Genomic DNA, 16,630 nt, shown 5'->3' on the forward strand with positions numbered 1-16,630 from the left:
AAAAAAAGTGGCTTTGGGGTGATTTAACGGGGGTAGAAGAGATGAAGGTTTTGGATGGGGGGAAGATAAGAGATGGTGGTGAACATATGATGGTGTTAGAGATTAGCTGCGAGTTTGGATAAAGAGAGAGTTGAAATTTTTTAAAATGACAATGCAGAGAGAGAAAATTGGTGACGGATGAGGAAACGAGGTGTAAATAGAGCACATGTTTCTCGAAAAGGCACATAATGTATCATGACATTACCATCACTCTGCTAGAGCCAAATGTACCGTTCACCATTTACTGCCGTTTGTGTGCAGCTTCAAATGACAGGGTCCATGACGGGCAAACAACCTCCCAACGTCGCCTCACCAAAAGGATCTGTGTGGCCGAACCAGCACCAGGCCCGACTCATGTTCTGCCCATCCCAGCCTGGCTCGACTGCGATCACGTGGGCCTCGCGTTGGTAAGGTCCGTCGAGTAATCCTAGAAAGCGAATGATTGCATCTGCTGGATTGGGATTGAATTACGAATTTGTCTCGCTGGTTACACCATTACTTAGGTGCAGATGTGTCGCTGATGCAGGACCGCTGCCCATTCAGGCAGGGATTCATAAATTTGTTTGAGAGCGTTGGTGGTAGCTCACCTACTTTTCTCTCAAACAAACCATGGGGTCTTTAACCCTTAGATGCAGGCGTCAAAAATCCTACATAAACGCAGCTATTGGGCCTCGGAGGCCCAACGGATGTATTCGTGATGTTGTTTTTTTTTTTTATAGATTTTTTTTCTTTCATATCCTTTTTCAATCCAAGTCGATGCTCATGGATGTGTATTTGTTCAGAAAATGTGAATGATTGATCCTATTAGTTGGAATAATCCCATACAAGTAATGAATCTTTTTCTTTTTTTTTGCAAAAAGAATTTTTTGTTCTTCGTTTTTCAACTTTTTTTCTCTAAAAAGTTGAGGCTCATGGAGGAGTATTTGCTCAAAAAATATGATTCACTAATCCTTTTATTTCGAATGTATATGTCCACAACTGTCAAAAATCCTACACCTATGCAGCCATTTGGCCTCGGAGGCCCCACAAATGTATTCGTGTAAAGTATTTTAATTTTCATCTTTTTGTCACTGAATTATTTGTAACCAAGTTATAGGAGCATATAATGCGGCTCATATCAAGAAAATAATGATATAACGTAGTAGTACAACAACATTTATGCGGCGCCTCGAAGGCCCCAGGCCTGCATTCGTGTCAGATTTTCAGGTTATAAGTGAAGAATGAAGATTTTCCCACGAGCCTGAATGAAATTTTTATTTATTTATGTCACTGAATTTTGTGTAGCAACATGAAAGTCGGTGAAAATGAGGCTCATTCCCCAAAAAAAATTGTACAGCATAGCTTTTGCAACAACAAAAACCTTGTGGGCCTCTGAGACCCAATCACTGCATCCAAGGGTTAAGGTCAACTAACTAACGCTAGCGGACATCGTCCATCTGATGGACCGGCCCACAAAGTGATGAATCGCCCTGCCCGTGAAACACCGGGATGACAGTTTTTAGCTGGGTCGGGACACGAACCCAAGCTAGACACCCTAGTGGTGAGTGTGTGTACCCATAGGCCATCCTGTCAACCCCTCCCACAGACTAAACATCAAAACCTCTGCACCGTCCTGTCGGAGTAGTAGCTCAGGGAAACGCTGCGCTCGGGCAAGCTAATGTTCTGCACACCATTCCCAGGCCTTGAGGGCAAAGGTTCCAAGTCTTAACTTATTCATCATGTTCTGACGCCGCTATCCTTCAGGAAACCTATGTATAAGCCGCTCTACGAGCCTTGTATCCCAGTTGCACAATGTCGGAGATTTCTGTCACCCTTTGCCCCATCCTTTCCAACATAAAACATGCTTAAATACTCAGGTGAACCAAAAAGGATCTTGGTACTTGCATGGGCTTGAAATCGGGTCTGTAGTTTACGTGATCAAATTGAGCCTGTTGAATTTTGAAGAAAGACTTTGATACGGCTTTTAACCACGTCTTGTGAGAACAATCCTGAGAACCCCAAATACTCCAGCACAAACTTGGTAATTACAACAAAAACTTATTGCAATCCCATTAACTCCAGTGATGGTCGAGAGAAGGGTTCAAATGATGAAGCACAAAGGAGCAGAAAAACAATATCGCCAAAAACAGTCTCTCCATGAGGAATTGCTTCCTGTAAATGAGTCAACCAAGTATTGGTTACAGGGCAATCAATTCCTGCCGCTCAATTTCCTGAGGCCCTCGATACCAAATTTGGGCAAACAGCCATGGGAACGGGTCTCGTAACATAAACATTGCACGACATCGGAGTTATGAAAATCTAGAAACAAAATGCATCGGAAACGCCAAACATCGACAAGAGGCAGATGGACCGAGTACAGGGGATGACCATTAGGTCCGGGCGCTAATAAAAAATATTTAAAAAATAATAAATCAAACGACAAGGGGAATTATTTCGTTAACAAAGGTAAATTGTTAACAAAAGCACTTTTAAAAATTATTCTTATTATTGTAATTTTTATTTTATTTTTTTGTATGCAAGATCGAGACTCGTGTAAGACCTAACATTAATAACAAAAAAAACAAAAAAAAAAAAAACGGACACATAAGACGAAATAAAGGGAGCGGGAGACAAGAATGGGGAGAGAGGGGGAAGCACACGAGGACAACATTTGAGAGCAGGGACATCGGGAGATCTGTGGGAGGTAGAGGGCTTGGCAGGGAGGAGGCACGGGAATGGGGGGTGGAGGGGGTGGGATGGGAGAGGTATAAAACACATGGACTGCTAGGACTTCCAGGAAAGAAGTCGGAATTTCAGAAAAGTGGATCTGGGGTGAATTAACGGGGGTATAAAAGATCAAGGTTTTGGATGGGGGAAGATAAGAGATGGTGGTGAACAGCTGTTTTAAAGACCTGGAGGGAGGAGTGGGATTGAAGAGAGTGATGGAGTTTGTTCCAGAGGTGGGAGAAAAGAGGAATGAAGGAGTGAAGGTGAGCAGAGAGTCTTGATTTTTTTTTTTAACCATAAGAGGGTTGCAGGCAGATCTTGTGCGACCTGCAGGAATATTTGGGGGACAGAGCCCAGAGAGAGCTGGGGAGGCAAGGCCAGAGAGGAGTAGGTGGAAGACAGAAAGACCACCAACCTGCCTGCGGTGAGTGAGGAAACTTTGGGGAAAAGGAAAACTTTGGGGAAAAGGTGTTTTAAATTGGGGAAAAATGTAACATTTGGTTGTTTGCTTAAGGTTTTATTGTTTTCAGAGAGGTAATGGATGTACGTGTCCAACTTTGGAAACATCCGTGCCAAGTTGTGCCAAAACTTGGTGGATAACGACCAAGCAGATTCGATTTTGGTTTAGGTCAGGATGCAGATCCAGCCCGTCCGTGGATACCAAGCGTAGACTGTTCGGCCTGGCCGAAGTATGCGCCCAACCGAGCAAACCGTTCAAGTTATTTGAATTGTGGAAAGAATCCCACTACCTTCCCCCAATGATTGCACTCAAAGGTTTCCATCTCAAGGACTCTTTTGCATTATCAAATGCAATGTTAAAAAGCAGATTATATTTACAATGAGATTCATCCGCAGCAGCAAATTCGCGAATTTGACTGCGCTACGAGGGTCTAGCATCACTCAGGGTGCTTCCAAGACCTTTTTGATGAGTGTCAAGTTATTTGGCGACTGTGGATTGCGTACGGTATAGGAAATGTGTACAAGGCTGGGAAAGACATTATACGGCCATCTGAGTGTATGACCTGTTCCTTACAGTGTATGCTCAAGAATGTGAGCAGCTGGAACTTTGACATGTTCCTGTTCAACAGGCTCACTCATGGTGAGGTGGTCACCTGCTGGCGAATCTGCATGATGCAACACAAACATTCATTCTCATCTTAATCAAAATGGATGGAATCAACATGACTTTGATTGAGGTATGCTAACTGCCAGGGGAAGCAAGGAGAAGCTGACGTTTTGAGCATTAACCCCTCATCGGAGAAAAAAAATGAGCGTTAGCCCATTCTCTTTACGCCTGAAACATCAGCGTCTTGCTTCCCATGGTGGTTAACATACCTCGACCAGTGGCCTGTTCATTTCGTACATTTTTCTACCTGTCCACCAATGCAGGTAGACAAAGCTTTCACCAGTAAGAGTAGTTCTTCATTCTAGCTTCTTAATCCTGTTTGGTTGCAAGAATAGGAGACTTTGAGGCCTATACTTTATCCGAATAAACAATATGCTTATTATTGTTTATTGGGATACCCAGAGTTTCTCTACAAAATATTTATTTCTTTCTCGAGTGAACATTTGATAAACCAATCTCCATTGTGCATAACTTGCTAACTTGTTGTGTCCAGGTAATGCCCTGGCGTGCCTCGTCAGCCACCTGTTCCACATGCACGGTCTGCTGAAATACTTTCACCTGGACCCCATGAAGTTACGCAAGTTCCTGGGTGAGCGTTAATTCTCACCAATGGTCCGTTACGTCACACGTCGTCTGTGCGTTACACAGGTTGAGAGTGTTCGGTGAAGGTCTGTATGATGATTGGTCTGCTTTGCTGATTGAAGCGCGAAGCAAAAATTTCATGCTCGCTTAAATATCAAGCGAACAATCTGTCTGCGCAGGCATATGTTGTGCTTGCGCAAACATGCAATTGCATAGACGAGCTAAAAGCCTCATGCTTATAGACAAAATATGATACAAAACTAAACAAAGAGGCCCGTAGATATGAGAAACTATATGACAAAAAAACGAGGAGGCCCGTAGAGATGAGAAACTAGACAACACCAAAAGAGGAGACCCTTGGAGACGAGAAACTAGACAACACCAAAAGAGGAGGCCCATGGAGACAAGAAACTAGAAGAGACCAAATGAGGAGGCCCATGGAGACGAGAAACTAGACAACACCAAAAGAGGAGGCCCTTGGAGACGAGAAACTATATGACATCAAACGAGGGGGCCCTTGGAGACGAGAAACTAGACAACACCAAAAGAGGAGGCCCATGGAGACAAGAAACTAGACAACACCAAAGGAGGAGGCCCATGGAGACGAGAAACTAGACAACACCAAAGGAGGAGGCCCATGGAGACGAGAAACTAGACAACACCAAACAAGGAGGCCCATGGAGACGAGAAACTAGACAACACCAAACGAGGAGGCCCACGGAGACGAGAAACTAGACAACACCAAACGAGGAGGCCCATGGAGATGAGAAACTAGAAGAGACCACAGGAGGAGACCCATGGAGACGAGAAACTAGACAAAACTAAACGAGGAGGCCCATGGAGATGAGAAACTAGACGACACAAAACGAGGAGGCCCACGGAGACGAGAAACTAAACAACACCAAACGAGGAGGCCCACGGAGACAAGAAACTAGACAACACCAAATGAGGAGGTTCATGGAGACGAGAAACTAGACAACTCTAAACGAGGAGGCCCATGGAGACGAGAAACTAGACAACACCAAACGAGGAGGCCCATGGAGACGAGAAACTAGACAACACTAAACGAGGAGGCCCATGGAGACGAGAAACTAGACAACACCAAACGAGGAGGCCCATGGAGACGAGAAACTAGACAACACCAAACGAGGAGACCCATGGAGACGAGAAACTAGACAACACCAAACGAGGAGGCCCACGGAGACGAGAAACTAGACAACACCAAACGAGGAGGCCCATGGAGACGAGAAACTAGACAACACCAAACAAGGAGGCCCATGGAGACGAGAAACTAGACAACACCAAACGAGGAGGCCCACGGAGACGAGAAACTAGACAACACCAAAGGAGGAGGCCCATGGAGATGAGAAACTAGAAGAGACCAAACGAGGAGGCCCATGGAGACGAGAAACTAGAAGAGACCAAACGAGGAGGCCCATGGAGATGAGAAACTAGAAGAGACCAAACGAGGAGGCCCGTGGAGAAGAGAAACTAGCTTTTTTTCTTTTTAGGCCAAACCTAGCAGTGACTTTATATGTACAAGGTTGTCTGTACATTCTATTGTTCTGAACGAGCGGATCCGCAGGCTGCCAGAAATCCTTCTGCCAATGTCTGCCAAGGTGGGATTTGCTTCCAAAAATTATCCAACAAGAGAACAAATGGACGAAGAAAAAAAAAAAAAAGCTTCAAAAGGACGAACGGAAAAAGCAAGCGGCGAAGCTATGTGACCTTCGTTAAATCGTATCGGCACAAAGGTCCACTTGGTAAGAACAACAAACAACAGACATCATAAAATGGTCGATTCCACCGACTGTACACTTAATTTGATGGAGCTTGTCCTCATAAAAAGCGGCTTTCAGGGAGTGCAACTTACAACGAGGCGATCAAATGTTCAACGGTTCCGCAAAAGGTGTGTCGCCTTTAAAGGGCACACTCAAAGGTGCGTCCCTGCGGAGCGGCCCTTGGTGTGTCATCACGGCCCACGCTCTCACAATCCGGGCCAAGGTGATGGCAATGCCCTCTCTTTTGTTCTAGTCATCGGTCAGGTGCACCTCATCACAGAACCGATCTCTCAACCTCAGGTTGTGCGTACTCTCACCGAAAACAATGATTGGGCGGCTTTTGTTTGCGAAGACAATTTTCCTTCGTTTGCTGAGGATACATTTGACCAATGCTTGAAAGACAAAGCAAGACCCCAATTTCGAGAAATAATGCTGGTACATACATACAGTATGCCATAAACACGACAAAACATTAGTGGACACCATTGCACTTTCAGACATGAATGACAAGGACATTGGTAAACAACAGACACCTCCTTGCGGTATTTTAGGCCTCTACCGTGTACTCCAGGTGTAGCACTGGGCTGTGTTGTGAGCGCATGAGTGTGGCTGACCCTCAAACTGTCGCGCACTCAGTGTTGGTGCAGGCAGACTACCACAGGCGGAACCCGTACCACAATTCGGTGCATGCTGCTGACGTCACGCAGGCGATACACTGCTACATCAGTGAGGCAAAGGTTAGTGATGTGGGCAGGTTTGCTCGACTTGCATGCCGTTCAAGACCAATTGCCGTCCATATAAGGATCTATGGTGTCTAATGGGAATTTATTTTAGGACATAATGAGAGATTGAGTGCCCTGTACAATGCAACCTAATATCTAGCACGTTTGCAGAAAATTATTGTTTTTTAATGAAAAGTTCAGGGTCATTTCTTTTCTGTTTTTGGCAACTATGACTTTTATTGTTTTGCCTCTGCCGACGAAGTCGCAGGAGGCATTATGTTTTCGAGTTGTCCGGCCGGCTGTCCATCCGTCCGTGATAGGTTTGCGTTACCAAGAATGGCTGAAGGGATCCAAGTCAAAAGTGGTACAGGTATGTATAAAGACGCAAAGATCAACTGATGAGACTTATGGGGTCAAAAGATCGAAGGTCATGTTCGGTAAAAATTCTGTTACCGAGCTAATTTGTGCACCAGTGATGTGATTTCGACCAAACTTGGTATAACTATATATCATGATGCAAAGATGAACTGATTAAATTTCATGTCAAAGGTCAAGTCAGGTAAAAATGTGATACTTGAGAACAGCTGAAGGGATTTAAATCAAACTTGGAACAAGTATGTATAATGATGTAATAATGTGGGCGTAGGCATACCTGTTGACATCTTGACGTCAAAGAGTGTAATTCTAGTTATTCTTTTGGTTTTAATCGTATAAAATGAATAGAATGAATGGATTTGAATGGAATAGAATGAATGAATGAATAGAATGAATGGAATGGATTTGGAATGGAATTTTGGCTTTTTGGGGATTTTGGATTTGAATTGGATTTTTGAATTGGAATTTCGAACTTAGAATGAATGGAATGGATTTGAATTGGAATTTTGAATTTAGAATGAATGGAATGGATTTAAATTGGAATTTTGGATTTGAATTGGAAATTTTGGATTTTTGAATTTTTGAATTTTGGATGGAATGGAATTTTGAATGGAATGAATGGAAAGGAATGGATTTGAATGGAATAGAATGAATGAATGAATGAATGGCATGAATGGTAGGAATAGAATGAATAGACTAGAATGGCATTCCGGAGACCATATAGTCTCGCCTCACTTGCTCATTCTAACCAAAAATACCATCGTTAACTGAACAAGCTACTATTTTGGCCCACTGCTATTAGGCCCATGTACATGTATCATCCATGTACCATACATCACATACATTGCCATTATCCGCAGCTTTATTGATTGATTAATTATTAGGATATGTAACGACCACTTTGGTGCACGTCAAGGCTAAATTGCATCAGTGAAGGTGAATATGAGAAATTTTTCAAACTATATTCCCCATGGCTGTTCGATCACATGTATGAACGTTTGCACAGATCTGTCAAGCAATTCTGGAGAAGATCTTTTTCGTTTTTACATGTTTTTTTCAATCCAATATGGCCACCAGACCACGTGACCGATGACATCATGCATAAAATTCTTCACTCGCATTGGGTCGTCGATCAGATATATGAAGTTTGATTTTTGGATAAGGATTTCAATTCAACCAATTATTGCTGAAATACCACTTAAGTGATGATGTCATCGTTATCACCCTATACACTCCATTGTGAGTTGATGACATATGGGAAGTTTAATTTTTTTTCATTGAGCGGTTTCAGAGAAGATTATGTCCATTTTTTCCCCCTTTAACCCAATATGGATGAAATACCATGTGACCTATGACATCATTAAAATATTCCCCATGGGGAGTTCCTCCTATGTTTAAAGTTTCACATCGATCGGACAAGCGGTTGCTGCAGAGAAAAATAATTTTAAACCAAAAATATATAGACGCGGACACGCGGACGGAGCATTGCAATAGTCTCGCAACTCCTTCGGGGTGAGACTAAAAAGCCACACCCCCAATTGAAGTATCCAGCTGGTAACGGGGTGTTTCAGGATGTATAGACCATTCTGGAATCGTTGGGTGGTGGAAGAGGTGGTAGTTAAATACACGCCATACATGTTGTACGTTTCAGTATTGCACATGGTGATGATGTTATGTGCTGGTTGTGCTTATTGAAGACTATCGGCCGTATGTATTCTGCGGATGGGTGGTGCCAATTTCCACCCATCGATCGACAAACAAGGGAGATGACAGCTGCCATCGTAGATAAAGTGCAGTTGGTAGGAAGGCAGCTGCCATGCAGGAAGCAAAGCTAGGATCTAAGGATGTGTACCAAGTATCAGTAGAAAGACGTGCCAGCGTTGTATTAATTGTGGAAGATACTCGAGCAGCTAGCTCAGAGCCAGGTAGTAATAGTTAGGAAATGTGTAATTTTAGGATGCAATGTACTTCTTCTTCTTTAACGGCCACAATTATTCCCAGGTTTTGTGGGGTTGGCCTGAGGAAGCTTGGCCTGAGTCTTTCACGAATCGGCTGGCCAGGCCTGACATTCGACGAAGCTTAGGGCAGGAATTTGGAATTTAAGGTCCACCAACTAATGCCAACAGATTATCTTTAGGTCGTAGGTTGTAGACAGCAACCACCCAGGGTGGTACTACCGTCCTGACTTAGGAGCGTTAAAATGGTGCCCGGAACTATCTTCCACTCTCCCTGTCAGGATTGCTGGTCTTTAATCTCTCTTTCTCACAAACAAACACCACACACTTTTCATCATACACTTTTCTTCTCTTTTATTTAAGGCCTGGTCTTGATGAGGGCTATATAGTCCGTGCCTGGAGCCTCCAACATAAAACAAATAAAAAAGGGACACCCGTTGAATGTCCATCCGAGGGATGGCACACACGTTGATGAATCATCCGCCTGCAAAACACCAGGATGACAGTTTATAACTGGGTCGGGATTCAAACTTTAGCTCTTCCATGAGCCTCGATACAAAAAATACATATATATTAAATAAAAAAACCCAGGCTAGACAGCTTTGAGGTGAGTGTGCATTGCATACCTCTAGGGCCTAGGCCATCCTGCCAGCCCATGCAATTTATTTACTTAATTAATGCATATTGGATCGAGGTTCAAGTAAGCACTCGAGCCGGCTGGTTGCATCATTACTGAAACAGAGCTGTGCTGCTTACATGTTGCTTCTAAATATAATTTTGCCAGGGTACCAGCATTTCAAGGCCTACTCTTGCAAAAGACACGTGTATCATATTTTGAAGTCCACCATTGAAGGTGTGCAGTCGTCGATACCTGGCTTACATCCCACTAAAGGATAGCACACTCATCCACCTCTTTCTGCCTCCGTTCCTCACCCGTCTGTCTATCTTTCTCCTTATTCGACACCCAAAAGCATGAAAAAGTACTTCACCATTCTGCTTTACAAAAAAAGAAAAGAAAGGGAATTAAGAAAAAAAGGAAACCAACTTGTGTGTATCAAAACTCTCTTAGTTATTTATGGTGTTTCTGGTACTTGTCATCATGAACGCGTGATGCGAGAGATTATGATATGATGAAGACGTGATGAGTATAGCCGCCTTTCCTTGTGTACAAGTCTGACCGAGTCTTTCTGGCCACAACAGCTCATGCGGATCATGAGGCCCCAAGAGGTCATGTTGGGTTTGCTGGCAGCGGCGGTGCATGACATTGACCACCCAGGAGTTAACCTCACCTACCTTAGGAATACCGGGCACTACCTAGCGCGGGTGCAAAGGGTACGTATTTGGCACGGCAGGCGCAAATCACAGCGGGGTGCAGAACCATGACCCATAATGGACATTAGCAAACATTGAATGATCTATTTTACCAATTGTGTTTCGTTATAGTTTGCATAGTTCTGCTCTCAAACATTTGCAAAGAAAAATGCTTTAAAGTTCCAAACACTCTGTCTTTGGTGGTGTCTAGTCTTTGGTGGTGTCCAGTCTTTGGCGGTGTCTAGTCTTTGGTGGTGTCTAGTCTTTGGTGGTGTCTAGTCTTTGATGGTATCTAGTCTATGGTGGTGTCCAGTCTTTGGTGGTGTCTAGTCTTTGGTGGTGTCTAGTCTTTGGTGGTGTCTAGTCTTTGGTGGTATCTAGTCTATGGTGTGTCCAGTCTTTGGTGGTGTCTAGTCTTTGGTGGTGTCTAGTCTTTTGTGGTGTCTAGTCTTTGGTGGTGTCCAGTCTTTGGTGGTGTCTAGTCTTTGGTGGTGTCCAGTCTTTGGTGGTGTCTAGTCTTTGGTGGTGTCCAGTCTTTGGTGGTGTCCAGTCTTTGGTGGTGTCTAGTCTTTGGTGGTGTCTAGTCTTTGGTGGTGTCTAGTCTTTGGTGGTGTCTAGTCTTTGGTGGTGTCCAGTCTTTGGTGGTGTCTAGTCTTTGGTGGTGTCCAGTCTTTGGTGGTGTCCAGTCTTTGGCGGTGTCTAGTCTTTGGTGGTGTCTAGTCTTTGGTGGTGTCTAGTCTTTGGTGGTGTCTAGTCTTTGGTGGTGTCTAGTCTTTGGTGGTGTCTAGTCTTTGGTGGTGTCTAGTATTTGGTGGTGTCTCGTCTTTGGTGGTGTTTAGTCTTTGGTGGTGTCTAGTCTTTGGTGGTGTCCAGTCTTTGGTGGTGTCTAATCTTTGGTGGTGTCCAGTCTTTGGTGGTGTCCAGTCTTTGGCGGTGTCTAGTCTTTGGTGGTGTCTAGTCTTTGGTGGTGTCTAGTCTTTGGCGGTGTCTAGTCTTTGGTGGTGTCTAGTCTTTGGCGGTGTCTAGTCTTTGGTGGTGTCTAGTCTTTGATGGTGACTAGTCTTTGGCGGTGTCTAGTCTTTGGTGGTGTCTAGTCTTTGGCGGTGTCTAGTCTTTGGTGGTGTCTAGTCTTTGGTGGTGTGTAGTCTTTGGTGGTGGCTGGACGAGGCACAGATTCCTCATGATGGTCAAAGACAATTAAAAATTAGACTTTCAGTACAGTGGTGTTTGTTGCTCAACAGGGTTCCTCCGTCCTCGAGAACCACCATTGGAGGTCCACATTGGCTCGATTGCGCGAGTCCGAAATCTTTGATCACCTGGTTGTAGCAGAAAGGTATGGGTTATAGCCCACTTTGTGGCCAAAAAGATGATAAAGATTTCGGGTTAATTTGTATGCATTAGAGTATGGTGGCGATTACACAAGTTATCTGTTCGGTTTCATCAAGTCATGAGAGATGGGCGATGTCCAGCTCAGTTCCCATCCGAGCACACGGCTCATGATGTTTTTGTCTACTAATATCCTTGTAATTGATGTGAAAGTCTCCGCCCTCCATATCTGTTTACATGCTCCTCCATGAGCCTTATACGAGATAAGGAAGTAATTCTCCATTTTGCTCTTCTTCAGATAGGTGAGCATTCTTGATGCATTTAGGACTTGAATATGATGTGGAACGGTTGGGGGTACAATGTCCGAAGGAGATGGCAATGACTGGAACATGGGAATATGTAAATATGACCAGGATTGATATACATTTGAGATAAGGACAATGTTATATCCATCTGCATCTGTTGATGTGCAGGCATGAGCTCGAGGCTTGTCTGCAATCTCTTATCCTGGCTACAGACATCAGCCGCCAGTCAGAGTTCCTGTCACGCTTTCAGCTCCTCATGGAACACGGTGCTCTAGACATGACTGACGCTGCACAGAGACATCTCATTCTGCAGGTATGCCACTACAGAGTCAGCACTTTGCACTCAAGTGCCACTGATCCACCGAATAAACCCTCAAATAAACCACACTCATCTCAGATAAGGAAAAGAAAACGGGTCTCTAAGTCTTTATAAGGTTGAGCAGCAATCTGTGTCGGCAGAGGAATAAGCACAACAAATGCCTCTCTCAATCAAATGTCGTTAACCACTGTCGGAGAGGAGCTGAAGCGACATTTTGCAAGTGAGTTCTTCTTCAAACCCCTCTATTCCTTCGTAGGACTAGGAGGTCTCACGCTTGGATGTCGCTTCACGTTCTCTCCCACGGCGGTTAACATACCTCTCAACATTTGCTTGAGACTGTTGTCATTCCAGATAACTTTCCAAGCACAATGACGCCGAGAAGGGGTTCCATGGAAAGCATGCACCACTGCATTCTGGGGGAAAAAATCAGCCTGGGAAGCACTTTTATCATGTTGAAAGTGCTACACGTTATTGTGATCGGTAAAACCTATGAATCAGTCGTACATTAGGGCACGTCGACCCTCTTTCCTCTTGAATCAAATTTGTTCTATCATGGAAGAGCTGTCACACAAATCACACACAGACAACACAGGCCTTGACATCGGACAAACACAGTCGGTGACCATGAGGGAAGTGACGCACCTTCCCGGGGCACTCTGGGTACCTTCTGACGTCACTTTTCTCTCCGCACTCAGTGGGGTAATTAAGTAGAAATTTCCTCCTTCCCATGAATGCCAACCTGTGGGGTTTGTCCATACTCTACCCTAGCAGCGTGCACCCTTTTTAAGTCTTCGGTATGACTCGGCCGGTGTCAGAGTTGAGTTGCCGGCCTCCGAGCCTCAAATCGGACGCTCCAACCACAATGCCACCCAATCTGGTTAAAGTCTTCCTTTACTAGTTTTTTACCCCTCAATTCTCCTGTGCAAAACCCAAGTTGGTGGTGTGCGTGTTGAAAATTTAACATCTGCTTCATCGACTTTTCCAGAACTGAAAACCCTCCCTCGAGCCGATAACCACAAAACAAACGTAAGCATCATGTGGTTAGCTAGCTATAGTGCTATTAAATGGAAAAGAACCACCACCTTCTCTCAGGATGCAAAACACTCATATCGGACTTGGGCACACAGAGGCATAACGGTGAGCGCAGGGTAATCAATAGGTCTAGTCTGCAAAAACTTCAATATTCCCAGTTCCAGAAAAGCCCCAGAAGCATGAGGCAGCAACATCAATCAAAAAAGGACACTAACGCTTAAAATTGGACCTGAGCATCCATCAAGATCAGTAAACATTGAAAACAAAACAAGGCATTGAAACCCGATGCGGTACTCAGAAATAATTGTAAAATTGAGGGGAAAACGGATTGCGAATTCAAATATCATTATCCAAATGTCTTTCGTCTAAATAAGTCGGAAATACAAAGTGGTAAAGTACCATGACCTCTAAAAATAATAAAGAACACCATCATAAATCTTAAATTAAATAAATAAATCGACATCATACCAGTGATAATCACTCTGGAACGATAAGAAGAAGACGACAGGCATTTTAAGGCCATTTTCCCTGCAAGAGCGGAGGTTAGCCTTGCGGTCCCCATGACATTCTTCTCTATTTTGCCCTATTTTCTGCATCTCCCCTTGTTAACCCCCTTGCCCACATTTCATCTTCCACTATCTTTAGCCAAGTCTTTCTTGGTCTTCCCCGTCCTCTACTTCCTTCTACATTCATTTCCATCACTCTTCTCAACCAGTCACTTTCATCCTTCCTCAACACATGACCAAACCATCTCAACCTGTTCCTCTTCACAGCATCAATCACAGGCTCTATTCCCATCATCTTTCGCAATTCATCATTTGTCTTCCTCTCTCTCAACGATACTCCACACATCCACCGAACCATTCACATTTCCACCCTTTCCAGCCTTCGTTGCTGCTCTACGTTCATTACCCATGTCTCGCTCCCATAAATCATAACACTTCTCACACATGCAGCATACTCCTTTCCCTTCAGCTTCAACGACACTCCCCTCCTCATCAGCACGTCACTCAGTTCCCGAAACTTCTTCCATGCACATCTCACTCGAGCAACCGTTGCCGAGTCTGATCCACCTTCTCCATTCAGCATGTCTCCGAGGTAGCAAAATGTTCTCACACCTTCCAGCTTCACGCCGTCTCCAAGATCCAACTCGACATTTCCTCCATCTGCAGCTCCCTCTGTGCACACCTTACACTTGAATGTAGCTGCCACACTGGTTAATGACCCTCTCAGGCCACTACATTTTTGATGAACCCACTCAGCGCACATTGTACATTGAATGGAGTTCACTCCGACACCCTTCCTGCACACAGCACACGGCCACTTCCCAGTTCTTTCCACCTCACCATATGGAACGATAAGAAGAGATACCAGGAAACATTACAGTGAATGAGATACAATTGGAAGCTGCTCAAGGTTACATAAACATTCTGAGAAGAGTCCCGGGAGCAAAGATATGATACAGAACACCAGTGAATGCTCCAAAACTGAAACGAAAAAGCACCACAATTTTGACATTAAAGTATAATCCGAAGGAGAAAACTTCCGTTTTGACTTCCGTTTCCGGTTTCCTGGTCGTTATTGCTTCTCTTGGTCCTCCGAGTGATCTGCTTACAAAAAGCTAAGGCATCGTTCCGGAGTCGTCCATGCTGCCGTCGATTTTATGTTCTCTGTTTGTGTAAATTGTACTTCGTATTGATTGCTCTCTACTATGTATTTTTGTGTGCTCATTCTAATTATTTCAATCCTGCGTCACAGGCTCAGATAGTTTTGGGCCTACTCATTTTTTGTTCCAACTGTTTCCCATATCCACTGATTTTTTTTTAATGACAAAAGACTTTCTTTACTCTTCATTCTTTTTCTTCCTCTTTCTATATCGACTTCAACCTTTTTAAACTGAAATTAAAAAATGTTCAATATTCCCACGTACTTGCTTCCAAACACATTCATCCCATTCTGCTTTCCGGATAACTTGTAAACACGTGCCCCAATGCCCCATCCACCTTCGCGATCATATAGCGCTGTCTTTCTTTGTGCATTTAATCATCATTGCCATCTGATGTCTGTCTTCATCTCTCTGCCCTTGGAATCCATAAATCCAAACCTTTTTGGACTGTGTGGGATTATGGTGGCAAACTCCTTCAGGTCGTCTTCACACGCGTGCTCTCCAGCATCCGGCCTCCTCCATGCTCACTCCACGTACCATTCCACATCCTCCCTCTCCACCACGTTCTCTCCTCCATCCCATTCCCTGCCACCAGCACCTCCTCCCACATCCCAAACTGTATGGACCTCCAACATCCAAGGTCTTCACTTCTATTTGACAGATCTCTCAATCCAAGATGCCGCTGGAAACCTTGACATTATCTGCCTCACATAATCCTTCCTCCTACCAGTTGTCCTGGATTCCTCTGTGTCTCTCCCTCAGTATTGTTTTTTTCCGGTTTGACAGACCTGAATGCCACTACTTCCAGTGGCGGAGTTGCAGTTTATGTCAAGAACTCCATTTCCCACTGTCCGTGTACTACCCTTCGCCCGCCTAACCCCCAGGTGTGCCTTTGGCTGCGCTTTCCCCTGAACAAACACCTCATGCTTGTCTGTGTACTGTACCATCCTCCTCACAGAGATGCCTATATTTACATCTTCCTCTCTGCAAACATGTATAAACTTATTTATAACCACCCATCCCAACTCTCACTTCCTCAAATGCGGTCAATTCAACTGTCACCAGGCCAGTTGGCTGGGTGTTGGTACCTCTTCAACCAGCCATGGCATTGCAGCAAAGGACTTCTATGACTCTATGGGCTTCACCCAATCGGTGAATATTGCGACCCGGATTTCTCCCAATGGCACTGACCTTAGTAATGACGAATTTTCCTACTGATGTCTCATCTGGCCCTGTAGGTTTATCTGATCATGTGCTTAAGAGAGTCCCTACATCTCTCTGGCTATTGCCAGAGAGCGGCTTCAGTGTCATAGAGTCTGGCAGTTCACTCAAGCTGACTGGCAGGGACTGCAAGGTGCTCTCTCATGTCAAGGCTGGTCCTTCAT

General features: G+C 44.4%; 1 protein-coding gene across 2 annotated transcripts in view; it reads left to right on the forward strand.

Annotated features, from left to right (window-relative positions):
• LOC137438702 (high affinity 3',5'-cyclic-AMP phosphodiesterase 7A) overlaps positions 1–16,630 on the forward strand; it is a 154,138-nt gene that overhangs the window by 69,646 nt on the left and 67,862 nt on the right. For both annotated transcript variants that reach the window (XR_013621165.1, XM_078767169.1), the window contains exons 4-10: positions 301–446; positions 3,781–3,844; positions 4,365–4,460; positions 6,871–6,971; positions 10,487–10,618; positions 11,839–11,930; positions 12,397–12,541. Coding sequence is in view for 1 of the 2 variants with exons in the window: in XM_078767169.1 (XP_078623295.1) it covers positions 301–446; positions 3,781–3,844; positions 4,365–4,460; positions 6,871–6,971; positions 10,487–10,618; positions 11,839–11,930; positions 12,397–12,541 (776 nt within the window). In the remaining variant the exon portion in view is untranslated. The remainder of the gene's footprint in view (positions 1–300; positions 447–3,780; positions 3,845–4,364; positions 4,461–6,870; positions 6,972–10,486; positions 10,619–11,838; positions 11,931–12,396; positions 12,542–16,630) is intronic.

This window comes from Myxine glutinosa, chromosome 13, assembly GCF_964187855.1.
Source record: "Myxine glutinosa chromosome 13, kmMyxGlut1.1, whole genome shotgun sequence".
NCBI classification, from domain to species: domain Eukaryota; kingdom Metazoa; phylum Chordata; class Myxini; order Myxiniformes; family Myxinidae; genus Myxine; species Myxine glutinosa.